Source organism: Pieris napi, chromosome Z (genome assembly GCF_905475465.1).
Source record: "Pieris napi chromosome Z, ilPieNapi1.2, whole genome shotgun sequence".
In the NCBI taxonomy this organism is placed as follows: domain Eukaryota; kingdom Metazoa; phylum Arthropoda; class Insecta; order Lepidoptera; family Pieridae; genus Pieris; species Pieris napi.
The window spans coordinates 2725610-2743060 of record NC_062259.1 but is presented as its reverse complement, the minus strand read 5'-3'; the positions used below and the strand labels follow the sequence as shown (position 1 = coordinate 2743060).

At 38.2% G+C, this 17451-nt stretch overlaps 1 protein-coding gene across 2 annotated transcripts in view; it reads left to right on the top strand.

Annotated features, from left to right (window-relative positions):
• LOC125062625 (LIM/homeobox protein Awh) overlaps window positions 1-17451 on the top strand; it is a 33768-nt gene that overhangs the window by 15735 nt on the left and 582 nt on the right. Inside the window, exons 2-5 of one of the 2 annotated variants that reach the window (XM_047668667.1) lie at window positions 6251-6432; window positions 16240-16457; window positions 16617-16859; window positions 16974-17069. In XM_047668667.1, the coding sequence (XP_047524623.1) occupies window positions 6251-6432; window positions 16240-16457; window positions 16617-16859; window positions 16974-17069 (739 nt within the window). Of the gene's footprint in view, window positions 1-6250; window positions 6433-16239; window positions 16458-16616; window positions 16860-16970; window positions 17070-17451 lie in introns of both variants that reach the window. The other variant, XM_047668666.1, reaches the window with a different exon arrangement.

Sequence of the window (17451 nt, the reverse complement as noted above, 5' to 3'; positions counted from 1 at the left end):
TGTCAGGCACATGAGGCTGATAACCTATTAACCGATTAGTGGGTGATCATGATACAGATACAGAAATCTGAGGCCCAGACCTAAAAAGGATGCAGCGCCACTGATTTATTTTTTATTTTATTACTATTATTTTGAATGTCTGAGCTTTGCCTGGTTTTAAAGTCGATTATTGATAGATATTAATCACAAGTAGGTCTCGATTATATCTTAAGAGATATGGTAGTTACACAATAATAATATAAAAGCCATGTCGCATTATAGATTTTAGCTAAACTAAAGATGACCTTTGATATTGACAGCCTAATTAAAATGTGATGTACGGTTGTTAAGCTCAGAGCTTAAACTGGACAAAAACATTTTCTAATCACAAAGAAACTTGAGCGAGAGTCGCAGTTTTCGTGATTAGCTCGATAGATATGTGCCGCCATATTCACGACAGCAAAGGTGTATCGCAATGTACAATCTACGTACGATGAAACGGGGCGATGACGTCACGAGCCACGCCCAGCCCCGCCCGCCCGTAAACATTCCCCTCTCCGCCCGCCGACCCGGCACGCTGTAGCAAAGGCTCGACTCCCTAGCGAAATCCCTGGAAAGTTTCCATTTTTGACAAACAAATCATACGTTTAAAAGCATCCAGTGCTCGCCTATCCAGTTTGTATACTGAACCGTAACCTGAGACTTTTCCTAATGTAATAGACATGGAGTCCAAAATGTTAACTTATTTTAAGATATGTGAACCCCGAATGTACATTTCTGCGTCTGTGATATTTGAAAAAACTACCTTAAGGCTAGATGAACTGGTAACTGAACTGGCCGCGACGGTATTGGATCCAAATTGGACATAAACCACTCATTAAGTGTCGCTTGAAGAAGATTCAGTTCGCTACATCCACTTCGTGTGTTGTGTGTGGACAAAAAACTGAAGATCGATGCGTGAACGGTGTAAAACGTCCCTAACGGCCGGTGAGCGGGCCGCGGGGTGTCTCTTTGTGTCCGCCTCACCGATCGCTGACACACACCTATTATTTATTTTCGATTCGCTTTTGTGCTTCAAAATACATCTCATCCAGACCAGACCATAAATCAAACGACAAAACAAACAGCGAGTTTCTATTCGATTTGAATGTTTCTAACTCGTCGGGAAGGGGTTCGAAAAATGTGGAATTCAAGTCGCGGAGCTACCGATTTGCAAGATTGACTAGTGTTATGGAAATGCGGATAGAAAACGAGCCCCGTTCGAACCTTTTGTTGTCTACTGTTTGTCTAGAACCGTTTCTTTTGAAGTATCTCCATCGTAACGGACGTCTCGTTGCTTCTTGTCTTAAACATATTATTATTGTTGATTACTAGCTGCCCCCGCGAACTTCGTTCCTCCTTAATGTGATTTTATTTAGCCTACCATTTTAGTTCATACCTAACATGCCATGGAACATTTTGCTATACTACCCCAGAGACTGTTCGGTTTTCTGGAATGAAAACCTTCAGGTTTTTCTGTGAAGTTTTCTCTACCTCAGAGTTCAAGTCATAAGATTTTAATTAACAAATAAAAAATAGGCTTTGATCGTAGAGGAGTGAAAATTAAGGGTTGTATGTATTGTTGTATGCTGTATGATAAAAAAATACAAAAAATTTTATCTAAAGAATAGAAATAAAAATTTAAGGGGTTGAAAGATAGATAGTAGACGATTCTCAGACTTACTGAATATGCATAAAACATTTCATAAGAATCGGTCGAGCCGTTTCGGAGGAATATGGGAACGAACATTGTGACACGAGAATTTTATATATTTGAGATAAGCTTTATTTCTCCTTTTATAAAAGCTTCGTCGTATTAGGTATTCATAGCTTCACAAGCTTAATAATAACAGCAACTCGCAACCTATTTGCGTAAGAGTCGATGCAGCTTATTACGTGATAGAATTACAAATACAAATCACTGGAGAGCCTGAGATCGGCTCGGGCCGCGGAACGAACCAAGCTTAATCTCCCGAACACATTTATCATGTTCAGACGATAAAAATGCCATTGAGATGAGCCGCTTACAAAGGGAAACAAGCTTCGTACCTGACACCGGGCCGAAAGTCAATTATATTCAAATATAAATCGGATTTGCGAACGTAAGCCACCAACAATGGGTGACAAAGGCGTAGGCGCCGCACACCGGCCCCCGGACCCCTGCAGTCACGCATTATCTGCCCATTTGACCGGATATCATTCGGCACTTTAGCCACCGCTAGAATCGCTAGGAAAACGTTGTTATTACCCAAATCGAAAGACTCTTCCGCCTCCATTTGCATAAGGCATGTTCATAATAATGTCGATAGAAGCGGCGCGACGAGAATATCCGGAGATACAGTTATAAATGCTATTTGCCAAGGCTGTCAGATTTATTACAGATTAGATTGAATTCTGTAGGTGGTAATAAATTTGAAATAAATTATCGGTGTAAAATATGTAAAGTGTCAGATATTGTTCGAGAAATAGCTGAATAATATCTGTATTTCGAGCTAAATTAGTGCTGTTTATTAATAATTTATTGTTTACGGGTTGGGCTAACACGGCGCCACGGCGAGGTGTCGTATCACTCAAGTGAATAAAACTGTTCGAGTCTATAAAGGTCCCCTGGTATTGTTAGAAGTCAATGCTACTTGACAACAAATGTGGCGGTTTAACAGTGCATAATCCCGCCCCAGCAATTGTCACGCCACGGGGAATTTGCCGCGCTTTTTCTGACAAAATTTCTATCATCAAACTGTAATTAAACGAGCACGGTACGAGTGGCGCATATTTCGTTGCTGATGAACGTAAGTCGCCGAATAAATATGGACACGGAGACTCGGCCCCGCGGATCCAGTTCCGTGAAAAGGCGAATCATTAGCATAATTTCCACTCGGAGAACAAACAGTGGTAAATGAGGCGTTAAATACACTCAAACGTCGTCATTATACGGGAGTAGCTCGCTCGCACAGAAAAAGTTGCATAAAAAGTGTATCCATATCAGTTGGTACGGGACAAAGCCCGGACTCTATTCTTTCACATGAATGGGACTCTTAAGAAATTTGTTAGGATGTTTGATGGGTGACAAGCGGCATTGTGAGAGGCGCGCACCGTGCGGAGTGCGGTTGCGGCCGGCCCACGTTTATTGCCGTGGATTTGTTTTGGGGTGGTTGAGCGTCGCTAAACGAACGCGCTGCACGGCTCTGTTTGTTATTGTTTGAGCGCCGGCTGCAACTATTATGTGCCAATATTGAGTGCGTGAAGTCGAGGGCCGCTCGATGCCATTCGATTGTGTTTATGATGTAACGTGAATTATCACACTCATATCTGTTCGCTGATCGACGATACCTCGCCACAATTGTGTTATTGAAAACGCACTTTGATTTATTCTATATTTATTACGATGGATTTCACGAGTAATATAAATAGGCGGGTAAATGTTTCGTGGGCTCTTGGCTCAAACGATCGTTGAATAATCCATAGATTGAAACGAAGTTACAGACGCATTATTATATTAGATTGTATTCTTATATTATTATAATTATTTCTTTTATAAACAAATTATAAGGGATGCAACGGGCAACCTTATCGCTATCAAGCGATCTCTTAGGGGCAACGCTAGTAAGGAAAAACACGAAATAAAATACTAAAGGTAAAGTGTAAGAAGTATAAGAAGTGAAATCAACAAAAATAAATTACAATTAACACTGAAAAATTATTAAATTGCCCAACTTAATCTAAAATAAAAAAATGATAAAACAAAGTAAAAACTAAAAGCAAATCTCACGGTTCATGAATTACAATGCAATACAAAAGAATTACAAAAGTCACGAGAAGGATAGGTTATGGTTTAGAAATGTTTATGCAGAAGAGTCTTAAAAGATGATAGGGAGGTAGCCAATCGTATGGAGTCGGGCAGCCTATTCCACAACCTAATGGCGGAGATCTTAAGCCTAAGAAGGATGAACTGTGAGATGGAATTTACAAAAAGCATCTATTAGAGGAGCGTAATCTCGTATAACCTGAAAATTTGAATTAATTTTTAAGATAAAAGGGACTATTGGAATTTAAAAAAGTGCGTGCGTACAAAGTACACATGTCAGAAGTGAAACTTCTTTGTAAATGAATTATTGAGTAATTAAGCCGCCCAAATCCCATAATTTAATTTTGCCAGTCTTTCTATATGATACTAGGGCTAATTAAAAACCAGAACTAAAATTAGTTGTTGTTATGTATATAGAAATACCACCATAAATATGGCAACAATTACCAAATAATGTAAAAAATTCATTATTATCATAATTGCTAACTTACGTCCACATTTTCTAAAATAACCAACTGGGTCTTAGCAAAAACGGTCTTGGTTCTGTGCCCTTATATAAATACAACACCAACAAAAAATATTAATTTAGTTACTTAATAAAATAATAATGATATTGATATGTATTAAAACATCTTTACTAAGAAAAAAAAATCTACAAGAACGCTGCACATCTTCGTGACGTTCCGTAAAAATTTTACCCTCATGCGCCTAAAGGAGTTTCACTTCAAAAAATATTAGAAGATTGACAGACATACATACATACATACATTTACATCAATTAATTTGAATGTGAATCTCCATCTTAGCATTTACACATTTCCCATAAATTTTCTTCTATTGCCATTATCGGCAAGTTCTACCTATATAGAAGCCTATAGTATGGAACACGAAAACAATTTTTCATTTGAACAAAACAAACTCTTCGCCAACTGTATTGGCCGTTTCGAAAAACAAATCGACCAATCTAAGGAAAGAAGTTATTGGCATTTAAAAATAGTTCACGCGGCACATTCAACTTGTAATATCGAGGAAATTATTAATACACATCCAAGCGGACCCTCATGTGTTTGTCCTTCCAGTGTGTAAGCAAAAGCTGATAGCCAATTGAAAAACTCCACCACCACCATATAATATGCGTAACCAGTCAATCTTCTACAGAGATAGCGAATATATTACTCGAAACTAATTTGAGTGTACGACCAACCAGGCTCCAAAAGATAAACCACACCTTATATGGAAATTGTATTCGTTTTTACAACAAACTCCCAAGCGAAATTAGAGAATTATCACTAAATAAATTTATCACAAAGCCCTCGTTAATCGTTAATTTAATCAATCTTTTATAAATTTGACGAATATTGAAATGATCCTAATCCTTGGGATTGATTTGCTCCAGTTCAAACAATTTGTATGCGATTAAAAAGAGTGGCGGAAAGTTTCTTGCCAGTTCCTCTTGCCCGCTCTACGCCCTTGACTTGCGATCTGGTTAATAAATTTACAATAAATTTAACTTCTTTTCTGACGGTCATAAGTATACTTGTTTATCTATAAAAAAACATGGCGATTAAAAAGAGTGGCGGAGAGTTTATTGCCAGTTCTTCTCTTCCGTTCTACGCCCTTGATTTGAGAACTGGCACTAAATGTAAAATTAGAAGCATTTATATGTATTTCTTTAGAGACAAGTCATAAGTGTACAAAGTGTTACCAATATGATTAAATGATTTTTGAATTTGAATTTATATGAATAAAGTTTTTTTGAGTTCGAGTTTGAATAATAGATCACTGTAAACTCGAGGCTATTGATCTGACTGATGTAGAAATCCACACATGGCTATAGGTACACTATATTTAAAATTCTCTGATTGACGAACAAATGAAATTGTAGAGCGTACAGTGTGAGCCGCTAACGGGATTAGCTCGCGCCTCTGCGTCGCTCGTGCGGCACAATTTTGTTGCAAATATTTAACTAAGTTAAGCTAGCGTTTGATTATCGCACGTCTAAGCTAGGGCGTTTTATTTATGCAACGGCTCTATTAAATTACGAGCGCCCCTTTGGCCGACCGGCGACATGTGGCGTAGTATTGTTTCACTAATATCTCGTGTTATTCGCGATTTACAATGTAATTGTGTTTGGAATGTTTTTATTGTTGGCAATAGGAGGATGTTCGTAACCCTCGGTGTCGGGCGAGCGTTACTATTAGTGTCACATCTACTTCGTGTGTAGGATAAGGAGAAACGGAAGGATCCTTCTTCTCTTCCTATCCGTTGCACTCTTGACAGAGCGGTCGTGATCGCTAGGAAGTAGTTGTAGTAGTAGGGGCAGATGTGATGCGCTTCACGACGTTTTGCCATCGTTGCCTATTAGTGGTCCTTATATTAAGATATTATGGATATTAAGGATCCTTACTCTAACGTATCTGTGTACAGACGGAGCACCGCACGTGCTGCGCGTGCGGAGAGGCGATCGCGGACCGGTTCCTGCTGGAGGTGGGCGGAGGCGCTTGGCACGCGTCCTGCCTGCGTTGCTGCGTCTGCGCCTTGCAGCTCGACCGGCACCCGTCATGCTTCCTGCGCGACCGTCAAGTCTACTGCAAGCAGGACTATGCCAAGTGAGTTACTGCGTACACGCATCTGTTCGTCATTATCATGAAACCGTTTTATGTGGAGTTCCATTTCTAAGATTCACACTGCCCATATCGAAGATAGTTTTTATGCAATTCCATTCATTGAAAGGTGTGTGGTTAATTTTTCCATTTAAATGTAACTTTCGTAAATACTGCTTCCGCGATTACTTGTATGTCATATATTATATTATTTATATAAACAGTTGAAGGGATCGCATTTTCACTATGACTGTACTGACTACGTGACTGTATAGACACAGAAGAGAAATAATACTTATTAGATCGTATCTATCATTATTAATACTTTAAGCGTTTATGGTCCAAGTGATATTTGTTTTTACATTGAAATTTTTTGTTTCCTTGTATCTGTTTTTTGTTGTTGTCCAGTACTTCTATGTTATTTATATAAACAGCTAAAGGGATCGCATTTTCGCTATGACTGTACTGACTACGTGACTGTATAGACACAGAAGAGAAATAATACTTATTAGATCGTATCTTTTATTATTAATACTTTAAGCGTTTATGGTCCAAGTGATATTTGTTTTTACATTGAAATTTTTTGTTTCCTTGTATCTGTTTTTTGTTGTTGTCCAGTACTTCTATGTTATTTATATAAACAGCTAAAGGGATCGCATTTTCGCTATGACTGTACTGACTACGTGACTGTATAGACACAGAAGAGAAATAATACTTATTAGATCGTATCTTTTATTATTAATACTTTAAGCGTTTATGGTCCAAGTGATATTTGTTTTTACATTGAAATTTTTTGTTTCCTTGTATCTGTTTTTTGTTGTTGTCCAGTACTTCTATGTTATTTATATAAACAGCTAAAGGGATCGCATTTTCGCTATGACTGTACTGACTACGTGACTGTATAGACACAGAAGAGAAATAATACTTATTAGATCGTATCTATCATTATTAATACTTTAAGCGTTTATGGTCCAAGTGATTTTTGTTTTTACATTGAAATTTTTTGTTTCCTTGTATCTGTTTTATGTTGTTGTCCATTACTTGTATGTTATTTATATAAACAGGGATCGCATTTTCGCTATGACTGTACTGACTACGTGACTGTATAGACGCAGAAGAGAAATAATACTTATTAGATCGTATCTTTCATTATTAATACTTTAATCGTTTATGGTCCAAGTGATTTTTGTTTTTACATTGAAATTTTTTGTTTCCGTTTAAAAATTAATTTTCATTTCATGAATCCAAATTTCAAGAATTGCTTGTAGATTATTATCCGCGTCTCCGCCGGCATACTCCCTGTGCTCACGATTGCCACTGCCTCCGCCATTCAGACTGTCGGACTGATCAGCGTTATCAGTCTGAACTTGCCTTCTCTGAATACATTATAAGTTTACTCTCATCGGGCTAAATTCTTGAGCTAGAAGAGTTCGGTCATCACAGCTCGCTCGGCCCGCATTAATTCCTACACAATACAGGGCCCGCGTCCAATTAACCTTACGTATTAGAAATGTTCATAGTCATCGATCCCGTCATTCGTTATCCGGCCATTTCGAAAGGCCACGAAGCCTTTGAGTGGCTCGCGGGTCCGCCGCTGCCTTCAGTCGGCCGGGTTGCCGGAGGTATGCAGAGGCACCCGACCTCTGACCCTCGCTGTGTGGTCATGATACTCCATTATCAGCGCTATTCTTTATCAATTTCAATGCAAATCTTACCTATAATACTGTTCCATGTGGAAATGCACTCTCTCTATGCAATGGTAGAAACTTATTTCTAACGATAGAATTAACGAGTTGTTTTAAAAATTCATTTCATTAGCCTTTATTGCTGACACCCAGTACAATGTAATAACAATTATTTAAGTTACATAAAAAAACACTTAATTCTAACACATAAATAAAACTTAATCTAATACGTCACTTGACCCGTTTTAAAAATTTGCGTACTTTAAATTACATCACAATATGTAATATAGATATGGCTAATATGAAATAAAAATTACGTATTTGTACAATTAAATAATTCCAGAACATCTTGGCGTGACAGAATTACTTGAAGTTGAAACAGTTATTATTTTAAGTCGCACCTACATAATATTCGCGTGTAATATCAAAGGTATTGTCGTATTTTTTTGGATAATGCTTGCAAATAAATAAAGCAAACATTGACTTTTACATTTTTAAACTAATTAAAGGATTGCCCGGAAACATTACAACCATACAAGTTCGGGTCGGGTTGGTCGATCGAAGATCTCATCCCGCATCGACGAACTAACGTTGACGGAAACTCACCTATTAATAGGTTATGTCGCAACCATAATGCCTTGATTCAAATAGTTTAACTCTTTTTATACGTTGTATATTTTTTTCATTTATTGTTGTTTGTATTATCGCTGCTTTTTGTACTTGATTTCGGTGGTCGCATGTGGTAGGCAGAGTTTTATTTTGATTTGTACGTCAATTTGATTGTTGTATTATGTGTTTGTCTTATTGAGTAGGTACCAAAAAATTTAGGCGAATACGGAAAACGATAAAATAAAATAAATCAATGGTACAACCTTTTTAGTTCTGGGCCTCAGATTTCTGAATCTGTTTCATGTTCATTTTTAAATCTAATAGGCAAGTAGGTGATCCGCCTCCAGTGCCTGACACACGCTGTCGACTTTTCGAGTTTATAGACATGTCGGTTTCCTCACGATGTTTTCCTTCGTCGTTCCAGCGAATGTTAAGTGCGCACATAAAAACAAAGTCCATTGGTGCTCAGCCGGGGATCGAACCTACGACCTCAGGGATGAGAGTCGCACGCTGAAGCCACTAGGCTAACACTACTCAGATAAAATAATATACTTCAGGAAATATTACCCAGTTATTGGCCAGATTAAATGAGAAGTAACACCATAGTACACTGCACGCAGAAGGTAGAAGTGTCAGTACGAGTTGCCTCAAGCGGCCAAATAAATCTCAGCTGGTTGATTGCTTTCCCTCCCCCTTTTTAATGGGTACCATTGAGCGCCATGACAACGACATGATTTAAGTTATTTGTTTTAGATAGCAGAGATTCATTGGGATATTATGCGCGTTTGTTTAAACCGAATCGCGGGACACCGGCCGCCGCGGGCACTCGGCGACTGCACTACAAATTACTCTAACAACCGGCAATGATAGCTTTATATGCCTGCTTTAATTGCTTATCAGCTATTTCTCATTTTTATTATTTATTTCCAATTGGAAAGCTTTTACGAACATTTTGGTCGTAATTCATTATAACGAAAGGTAAACTCGGCCAGTCCAAATTTAAAATCTATACAAGAGAGTATCGAATCGGCAATATTAATAATGAATAAATTATTTAACGAAATACATGCGCAGGCGGATGCGCACCAGGATCGTTATCGCGCGTAATATTATGATTGCGGCTATATTGTTTAATATTCAGGGTGAACCGATTAAGCTGGGTTTATTTATCCGACTATAGAATAATTAAAACTAGAGGACACGAGACATTTACATAGAACACGGCGCATTTGTGGGCCCGCGATGGCCGCGTGGGCGGCGGGCTCGCGTGACGGCTGTCGACAATGCCTTGCTGATCCTGGGCAATGCCTTCCCTGAAGTGTCAATAGATTCCATGACATCTCCTCCAATGGAGAAGCATTCACAAAAGGGTTTCAAATGGCGACCACAAAATCACTAAAAGTTCTCTACTCTATATTATACCGAAAACGAGTCTAACGAAATACAGTTCCTTATTAATACAGTCAAATCTGGGTAAGTGAGAACTGGATAAGTGAGAAAACTCTATAAGTGAGTAAGTGAGAGTAATAACCGGGACCCGTCATTTTAAGCTCCCAAAACCTTTATTAGCGAGAAACAGAAACCTATGTAAGAGAGAGAGTGACTTTTACTTATCTACACCTCTAGAAGCGACAGTCGAGCTTTATTTATTTATATTATTTAGGAGGAACTATAGCTACAATAAACATACATACATATATTCTACAAAATTTATGAGTTAGAGAAAAACATTCAAAATCCAAAAACAGAACCCCAACGAAATTTACGGTTTTTTTTAAAGTATATATAAGTTCTAAATAAAATAAAATATATACTGTGACTATGTGACTTGTTATTGCTGCGTACATCTATATGAGAGAAACGCTACCCATGTACCTGCATTAGCGAGAAACTCGGGATAGTGAGAAACTTCTATAAGCGAGATTGAGATTGTGCTCCCTTGAACTCTCGCTTATCCAGGTTTGACTGTATTTGTGTTGTGAGTAACTAACCAAACGTTAAAAGTTCAAGTCATAGTATTAAAAATAATATTTTTTACCACTAGACACATCGCCCGACAACAATGAAACTTAAAAAGCTTCACAAAAGACAAAGCAGCTTACACGCGTCAAACGGCTTCCCGCCAAAAACAAAAGATGTCCGGCTACCTGATAAAAATACAAGTTAAATAAACAATAAACATGTGATATATCATCAAAAGCAATTACAGGCTGCGCCGGCGGCGACGCCCGATTTACGGCTGACACTCTCGCACTTACGGCATTAGTCAGCTGTGACGCGGTCATTTTAACGATCCCTGTCTCGCGATTTCTCGTATTGGGCTTAAACAATTAATCACAAAATATGAAATAGGGCACATAATGTTTCCTCTAGTACCTATTTATAAATTAAATAATATGCGCTCGTTAACAAAACGTTTTATATTACTTATTTTGTATTTATATTATGTAATTTTTAGACAAACTAGGTACCTAGTTACTTACAAACCGACCTAAGAAACTGACATAAGTTTCCAACAATAGAGTATCAACAACAAAGCGCGCAATCACATCACACACACACAGGGCACACCTATATATGGCAAGTCCATCACTAGCCTGTGGCCTCATCGAGATTGGATACTTAATGTCAACTGTCAAGTGGCCGGCTCTTCTGACGTCTGACGTCTGACACCTCGTGACCCACCTGATTGAGCTCCAAGTGCCCATATTACTATCATATATACAAAACTTTTTAATCCATTTGGATTTGTTGGTACCTTTGCGTGATATATAGATGCATATAGATTTTACACTGATGATTAGATATTATCTTTACTTATGTTTAATCCTAGACAACGAACTGACGCACGGAGGGAAGTTACTTTAAGTGACTCTTTGCAATTAGTTATTGGTCATAATTTCTAAAGATCAGAAAGATACTTTAAGAAAGAGCACATAAGACAAATAATTTTATAATTTAAAAACATATGTATGTAGGTAAATAGGTACAAGAGATATTCTACGATATTTTGAATTCTGCTTGTCTATGCTATGTATATCTCCTATTCTGTTTCTTTCAACCACACCAGGAGGCGAAGCGACGTTCTCAGACAACGGAGTCATATGGCTTCGGTCGAAGCGTCCCGGTGGTCCATTCCTATCAGAGCCTGTTCCGATTGAAATATATCGTTTCACGTCGCATCGACTTATCACAATCAAAATAAATGACAAATGAAAACGGCAGAGTTGCAAGTCACGGCGCGGCCAACATTCCGTCATCGCTTTGTTGTGCCACACTCGGGCCGAGCTTTTTCAATACCGCTGCGGACATCGCCGTGGCCTATTCTCACGCACCTGTCCTCTAATAGTTTACGTTTGACACATGTGTTAAAGGATAAAACACAATCTCCCATCGAACCGGCACCGCGGCTACGACTGCATGACCAGATGCAGGAACTGGTTTATTTCGAGCTAGGATCGCGGACCACCCCTCGCAGCCTGAATAGTGAATGGAGGCATTTATCGGTCGGTAAGCGACGTCTTCATTACGGCCGAGTGTTAAAACTTGTTAATCTGTCACCGAGTTAATTACTATGCGAGGTCCGCCTTTAATTGATGCTGCCGGCGACAAAATGTTAATACGCACGATAACGGTAGGCGCTGCTCACTTTTGCCCCGCCAACACTTTTTGAAATGCAAATCGCCTTGAAACATCGTCCTGGATAACACGGCTAACGTATTGCCTCAATTAATAAAACGACTACACGCGATTCTGCACTCTGCTAAGCGGCAACACTCCACAGAGCACATTGGACTTCGCAAATTGTTAACCAATTATAATCTGTGGAGATTGTTTGCCGAATTCCAATCACTCATTTCATACATTTCATATTTGGATTTGGCATATATTTTGTTTCTTATCTTAATTGTCAACCTTGCTTCAGTACAATTACACTATTGACATTTTCATAAATTATTTCCACTTCTTTAAAATGCGAGCGGTGATAAGATGCATAAGTTAATATCGACAAGATAAGCGAAGGCTTCTGAAAGCAAAAGTATAAACAAAAAGTTCCCCAACTGTCGATACGATAGCGTGGTAATGGAGTGTCGCACACCTTTATTTAGTTCAGTATCATGCGCCGCGAAATGCTAATGAGGTGCTCCTGATAACACATAACCTCTTTGAGTAGTCTTACTAGAGTTATGCGTTTTAGGAAAATTATTTGAGATTAGCTTACAGAGCTGACTGACAGATAATCAATATTATTGTATTACTAGCTGACCCGGCAAACGTTTGAATTGCCATGTATATTCTAGGAAACATTTTTTTAGTTCAATAAAAATAACTATATACAATAAAAAAAAATAGGGGTTGATCCTAGAGTGTGAGAGTGAGAGTTTTGTATGACGTACCTATCATAAAAACATAAAAACATAAAATTTTGTCGAAAATAAAAAAAAATTGGGGTGGACACCCCTTATCACTTAGGGGTTTGAAATATCAGACTTTCTAAAGATGCATAAAAAAATTCATAAGAATCGGTCAAGCCGTTTCGGAGGAGTATGGGAACGAACATTGTGACACGAGAATTTTATATATTTAGAGATTTTATATAGAAGTGCGTTCGTCTCAGATTATATAGCATGGCCTTTGCCCAGATGATTTCCTCCCTCTCCTCCGACTTTCTCTCTCTCTCTCTCCTCTGTAATAAGCTTTGAATTTCTTATGAAATCCATATAGGTATGAGTTTTTAATAGAACTATAATATTTATTTTATTAAATTGTCGTTACACCTTGAAACATGATCTCCTCGTATATACGGAACCTTAATAAAGTTATTGAGAGCTATATTTAATTGCCAATATAATCTCACAAAAGGTGTATCGCATATAAATGAAAATATTAATCGCCACATCGGCAATAAATTATCAGAAAATCATATAATTAAACAATAAATTTAAAATTATGTATTGTAAGTGCATTTTTAGAGCGCACTTGCGTTATTGCAAAAATTGCATGTCAATTAAAAGTGAAATATAATTAAATTGATGCAGCGGGTCCGTTTGTGTCGCCCATTAGTAGTATTATTTATATCCACAAGTGTTTATTGCACACGCGTTCATACACTCTATTATTAGCTATAACACACCTCTGCATTATCACCATAAATTTGGTAGATATTCATATGTGGACTAGTCACATTTAATGCCATTTCTCAAGAACTGCTTAGAACGGACAAGAAGAACTCTTTATTAAAATAAAATAAAATAAAATATGTTTATTATGGAACATAAGATACATGTATCACTTATTCCACGTCATTAAATTTGAAGGCATCCCTACTCATCGGCAAAGAAGACAGAGGGTGTAGGCCGAGAGAAAAAGCCGGCGTAAAAAACTCTCGGTACTCTTTTAAAACAGCAAATCATCAAACAACACTTATTTAAAACAAATATCGCAAATTAATTAGAAGTAGCCTGTCTAGCACTAGTCCCAGGCCCTTTTATCGACTAGATAATCGTTGACTTTATAGTAAGCCTTTTTACACAGCTTTTCTTTAATACATTTCTTAAATTTATTGAAAGGCAGTGATAAAAGAGCCTCTGGGATTTTATTAAAGAAGAGTATCCCTTTCCCCAAAAAAGAATTACTAACTTTAGATAGTCTAGTACGGGGAAATTGCAGCCTGCGTTTGTTCCGTGTATTAACATTGTGCGTATGTTCTATTCTAGTAAACTTATCACTATTTTTGTATACATACATAATATTTTCATAAATATATTGCGAGGGAAAGGTAAGTATATTAATTTCCTTGAATGTATCTCTAAGAGATTCCCTACATTTTAAATTATAGATTGCACGATATTTCCCAAGAGCACCCGCAGATCAAGAAGATTGACAAGTCGCCATAAGTTGCACCCACAACGCCCCTCTCATTCTACCTATAGACTTGATAAACAGATTGACTGAAGAATAATGAAACTAATATTACTATAAAAATCACTAATATTATTATAATTAGTTGCGGGGCCAGCGGACGTTTGCAAGCCCCGTTGCTGAAGGGGATATTACAACATTAAATTGTTATTTGAAATTTCTAATGTACGTCATTACGTATCTGTAAAGAAAAAGTTTGATTTGCCTTTTCCTGATGTTGCGGTTGCGTTGCGATGTTGTTTATCGGTCGTAACTCGCGCCTGCCATTCAATGTAACATGTTTTGACATTAGCCGGCACGGAGGCCGATACGCACTTAGAGAAATTAATTAAAATAATGTTGATAACCGTAAACACTTATTTATTTCCACCGCAAAATGTCAGGGAGGGCTCACCTGCATTGGGTCACGCGACGTCACCAGTTTTACCAACGATTACATATTCTGATACTAGAGTAACAGTTGGCGGTTAGATGTAGCTCACAGCCGATGACTTGAATGTTTTGAGTAGTGCAAAGTCAAAATAACTTTATGCATAAACAAGTACACTTATGAACGTCAGGAAAGAAGTTAAAATAATTGTAAATTTACATTTACTACCAGTTCGCAAGTCAAGGGCGTAGAGCGGGCAAGAAGATTTGTATATATATAAACTTCCGCCTCTCTTTTCAATCGCTAAGTCATACAAATTGTTCAATTAAATATTCGTCAAATTTATAAAAAGCTTTATTGATTTATTTACGTTTAACGAGAGCTTTGAATTTATTTAGTGTTATGATACAATTTCCATATAAGGAGTGGTTTATCTTCTGAAACCTGGTTGGTCGTACGCTTAAATTAGATCTGTTTCGAGTATTATACTGGTGAAAGTCACCATTTGTTTTAAAATCGTTTATATTTTGTTGTACATACAACAAAGCTTCAAGAATATATTGACCAGATTTATACCTCAACTTCCCCTATTTGTTGGACTAGTATTTTTATGCACTTTATATTTTGAACTCAGTTTTATACGCTACGTAACGATTTAATTGATTTAATTATACGATAAAAACATATACTTCTTTCGACGTGAAGTATATGTAGAATATGTTATTTACAGAAACCTTATCATAAATAAGACCTTTAAGGCTAAGTACAAGGAATATTTATTTCCGAAGCAGGTGGAAGGGAGATATCACGTTATGTTGCATAGTACCATGTGAATGTTACGATATCTCCTTATTACAATTCATACGCATTATATATATGTTTCTGTCCATTTGTCCTGGACGGCCTCAACGGCCTCATCAATAAAATTAGTCACAGCATTGATCACAAGGTTTGCCCGAGTATCCACGGCGACCCTACTGAAGTCAAATTCAATACGATATTTTAATTTTACTAAATGTTTTTATTCTTGAATATGATATGAGTAATAGCGAATCATACGTGAGTAGAGAAAGATTAAGGCGCTTTGCGAATATTATTTTGTGCTTATTGCGAGTCTAAACTTCACTTCACAAGAACAATGTTTCTAAATACAGCCCTATCACGATCTGAATAAACATTGTAACTGTGCAGATATTGAATCGGGTGTGAGAGCGTTGTTTGTCGCAGGAGCTTCGGTGCAAAATGCTCGAAGTGCTGCCGGGGCATTTCGTCATCGGACTGGGTGAGGAAGGCCCGAGAGCAGGTGTACCATCTCGCCTGCTTCGCCTGCGACGCTTGCGGCCGCCAGCTCTCCACCGGTGAACAGTTCGCGCTTCACGAGGATCGAGTACTTTGCAAGCCTCACTACCTCGAGACGCTGGACGGTGGATCTATATCTTCCGATGGTAATTTCAGCATTTAGAAAATACACCTCTCAATTGCCTCTTCTTACTCCCTAGCTCTGTAGTCATAAATCTTAAACGGCCCTAGACACCCTTGAAACGTTATGACGGACGTTAGAATACAGAAATATTTTTCAAATTAATTTTCAAATCAAATCACAGACGGTTGCGATTCAGAGGGCTACCACAAAAGCAAAGCGAAGCGGGTGCGCACAACTTTTACGGAGGAGCAACTTCAGGTACTGCAAGCCAACTTCCAGTTGGACTCCAATCCCGACGGGCAGGACCTCGAGAGGATAGCCCAGGTCACAGGCTTGAGCAAGAGAGTTACGCAAGTCTGGTTCCAGAACAGCCGCGCTCGCCAAAAGAAGCACCAGCACACGGGGAAAGGCAAGCAGGGCCAAGGTAGGAGCCAGATTTTTTGTCAGCCGTTGCGAATATCTTTGCGCCTGTGAAGCGAATGCGACTGTTGATGTATGTGTATGTGCGTGTATAATAGCAGCATTTATTTGTCAGCAGTGATGTCGAGAGAATCTGAGCCAGTGGGGTTTGGGCGACCCATCAACCTCCACCTCACGTATTCGTTTCAGAACAAGCCGCCGTTCGTGCCAATAGGTAATCCCCGCTTTAGTACTATATGATTTTTAAATAATAAGTTAGTGGCGCTACAACCTTTTTAGGTCTGGGCCTCAGATTTCTGTATCTGTTTCATGATCAATTGTTAATCTAATAGGCAAGTATGTGATTAGCCTCCTGACACACACTGTCGACTTTATGAATCTAAGACAAGCCGGTGTCCTCACGATATTTTCCTTCACCTGATCGAGCAAATGTTAAATGCGCACATAGAAAGAAAGTCAATAGGTGCACAGCCGGGGATTGAACCTACGACCTCAGGGATGAGAGTCGCACGCTGAAGCTACTAGGCCAACACTGCTCTATATGATTTTTACTTTTTGTAACTATTGGTAGGTTACATAAAAAGGACGTTTTAAAT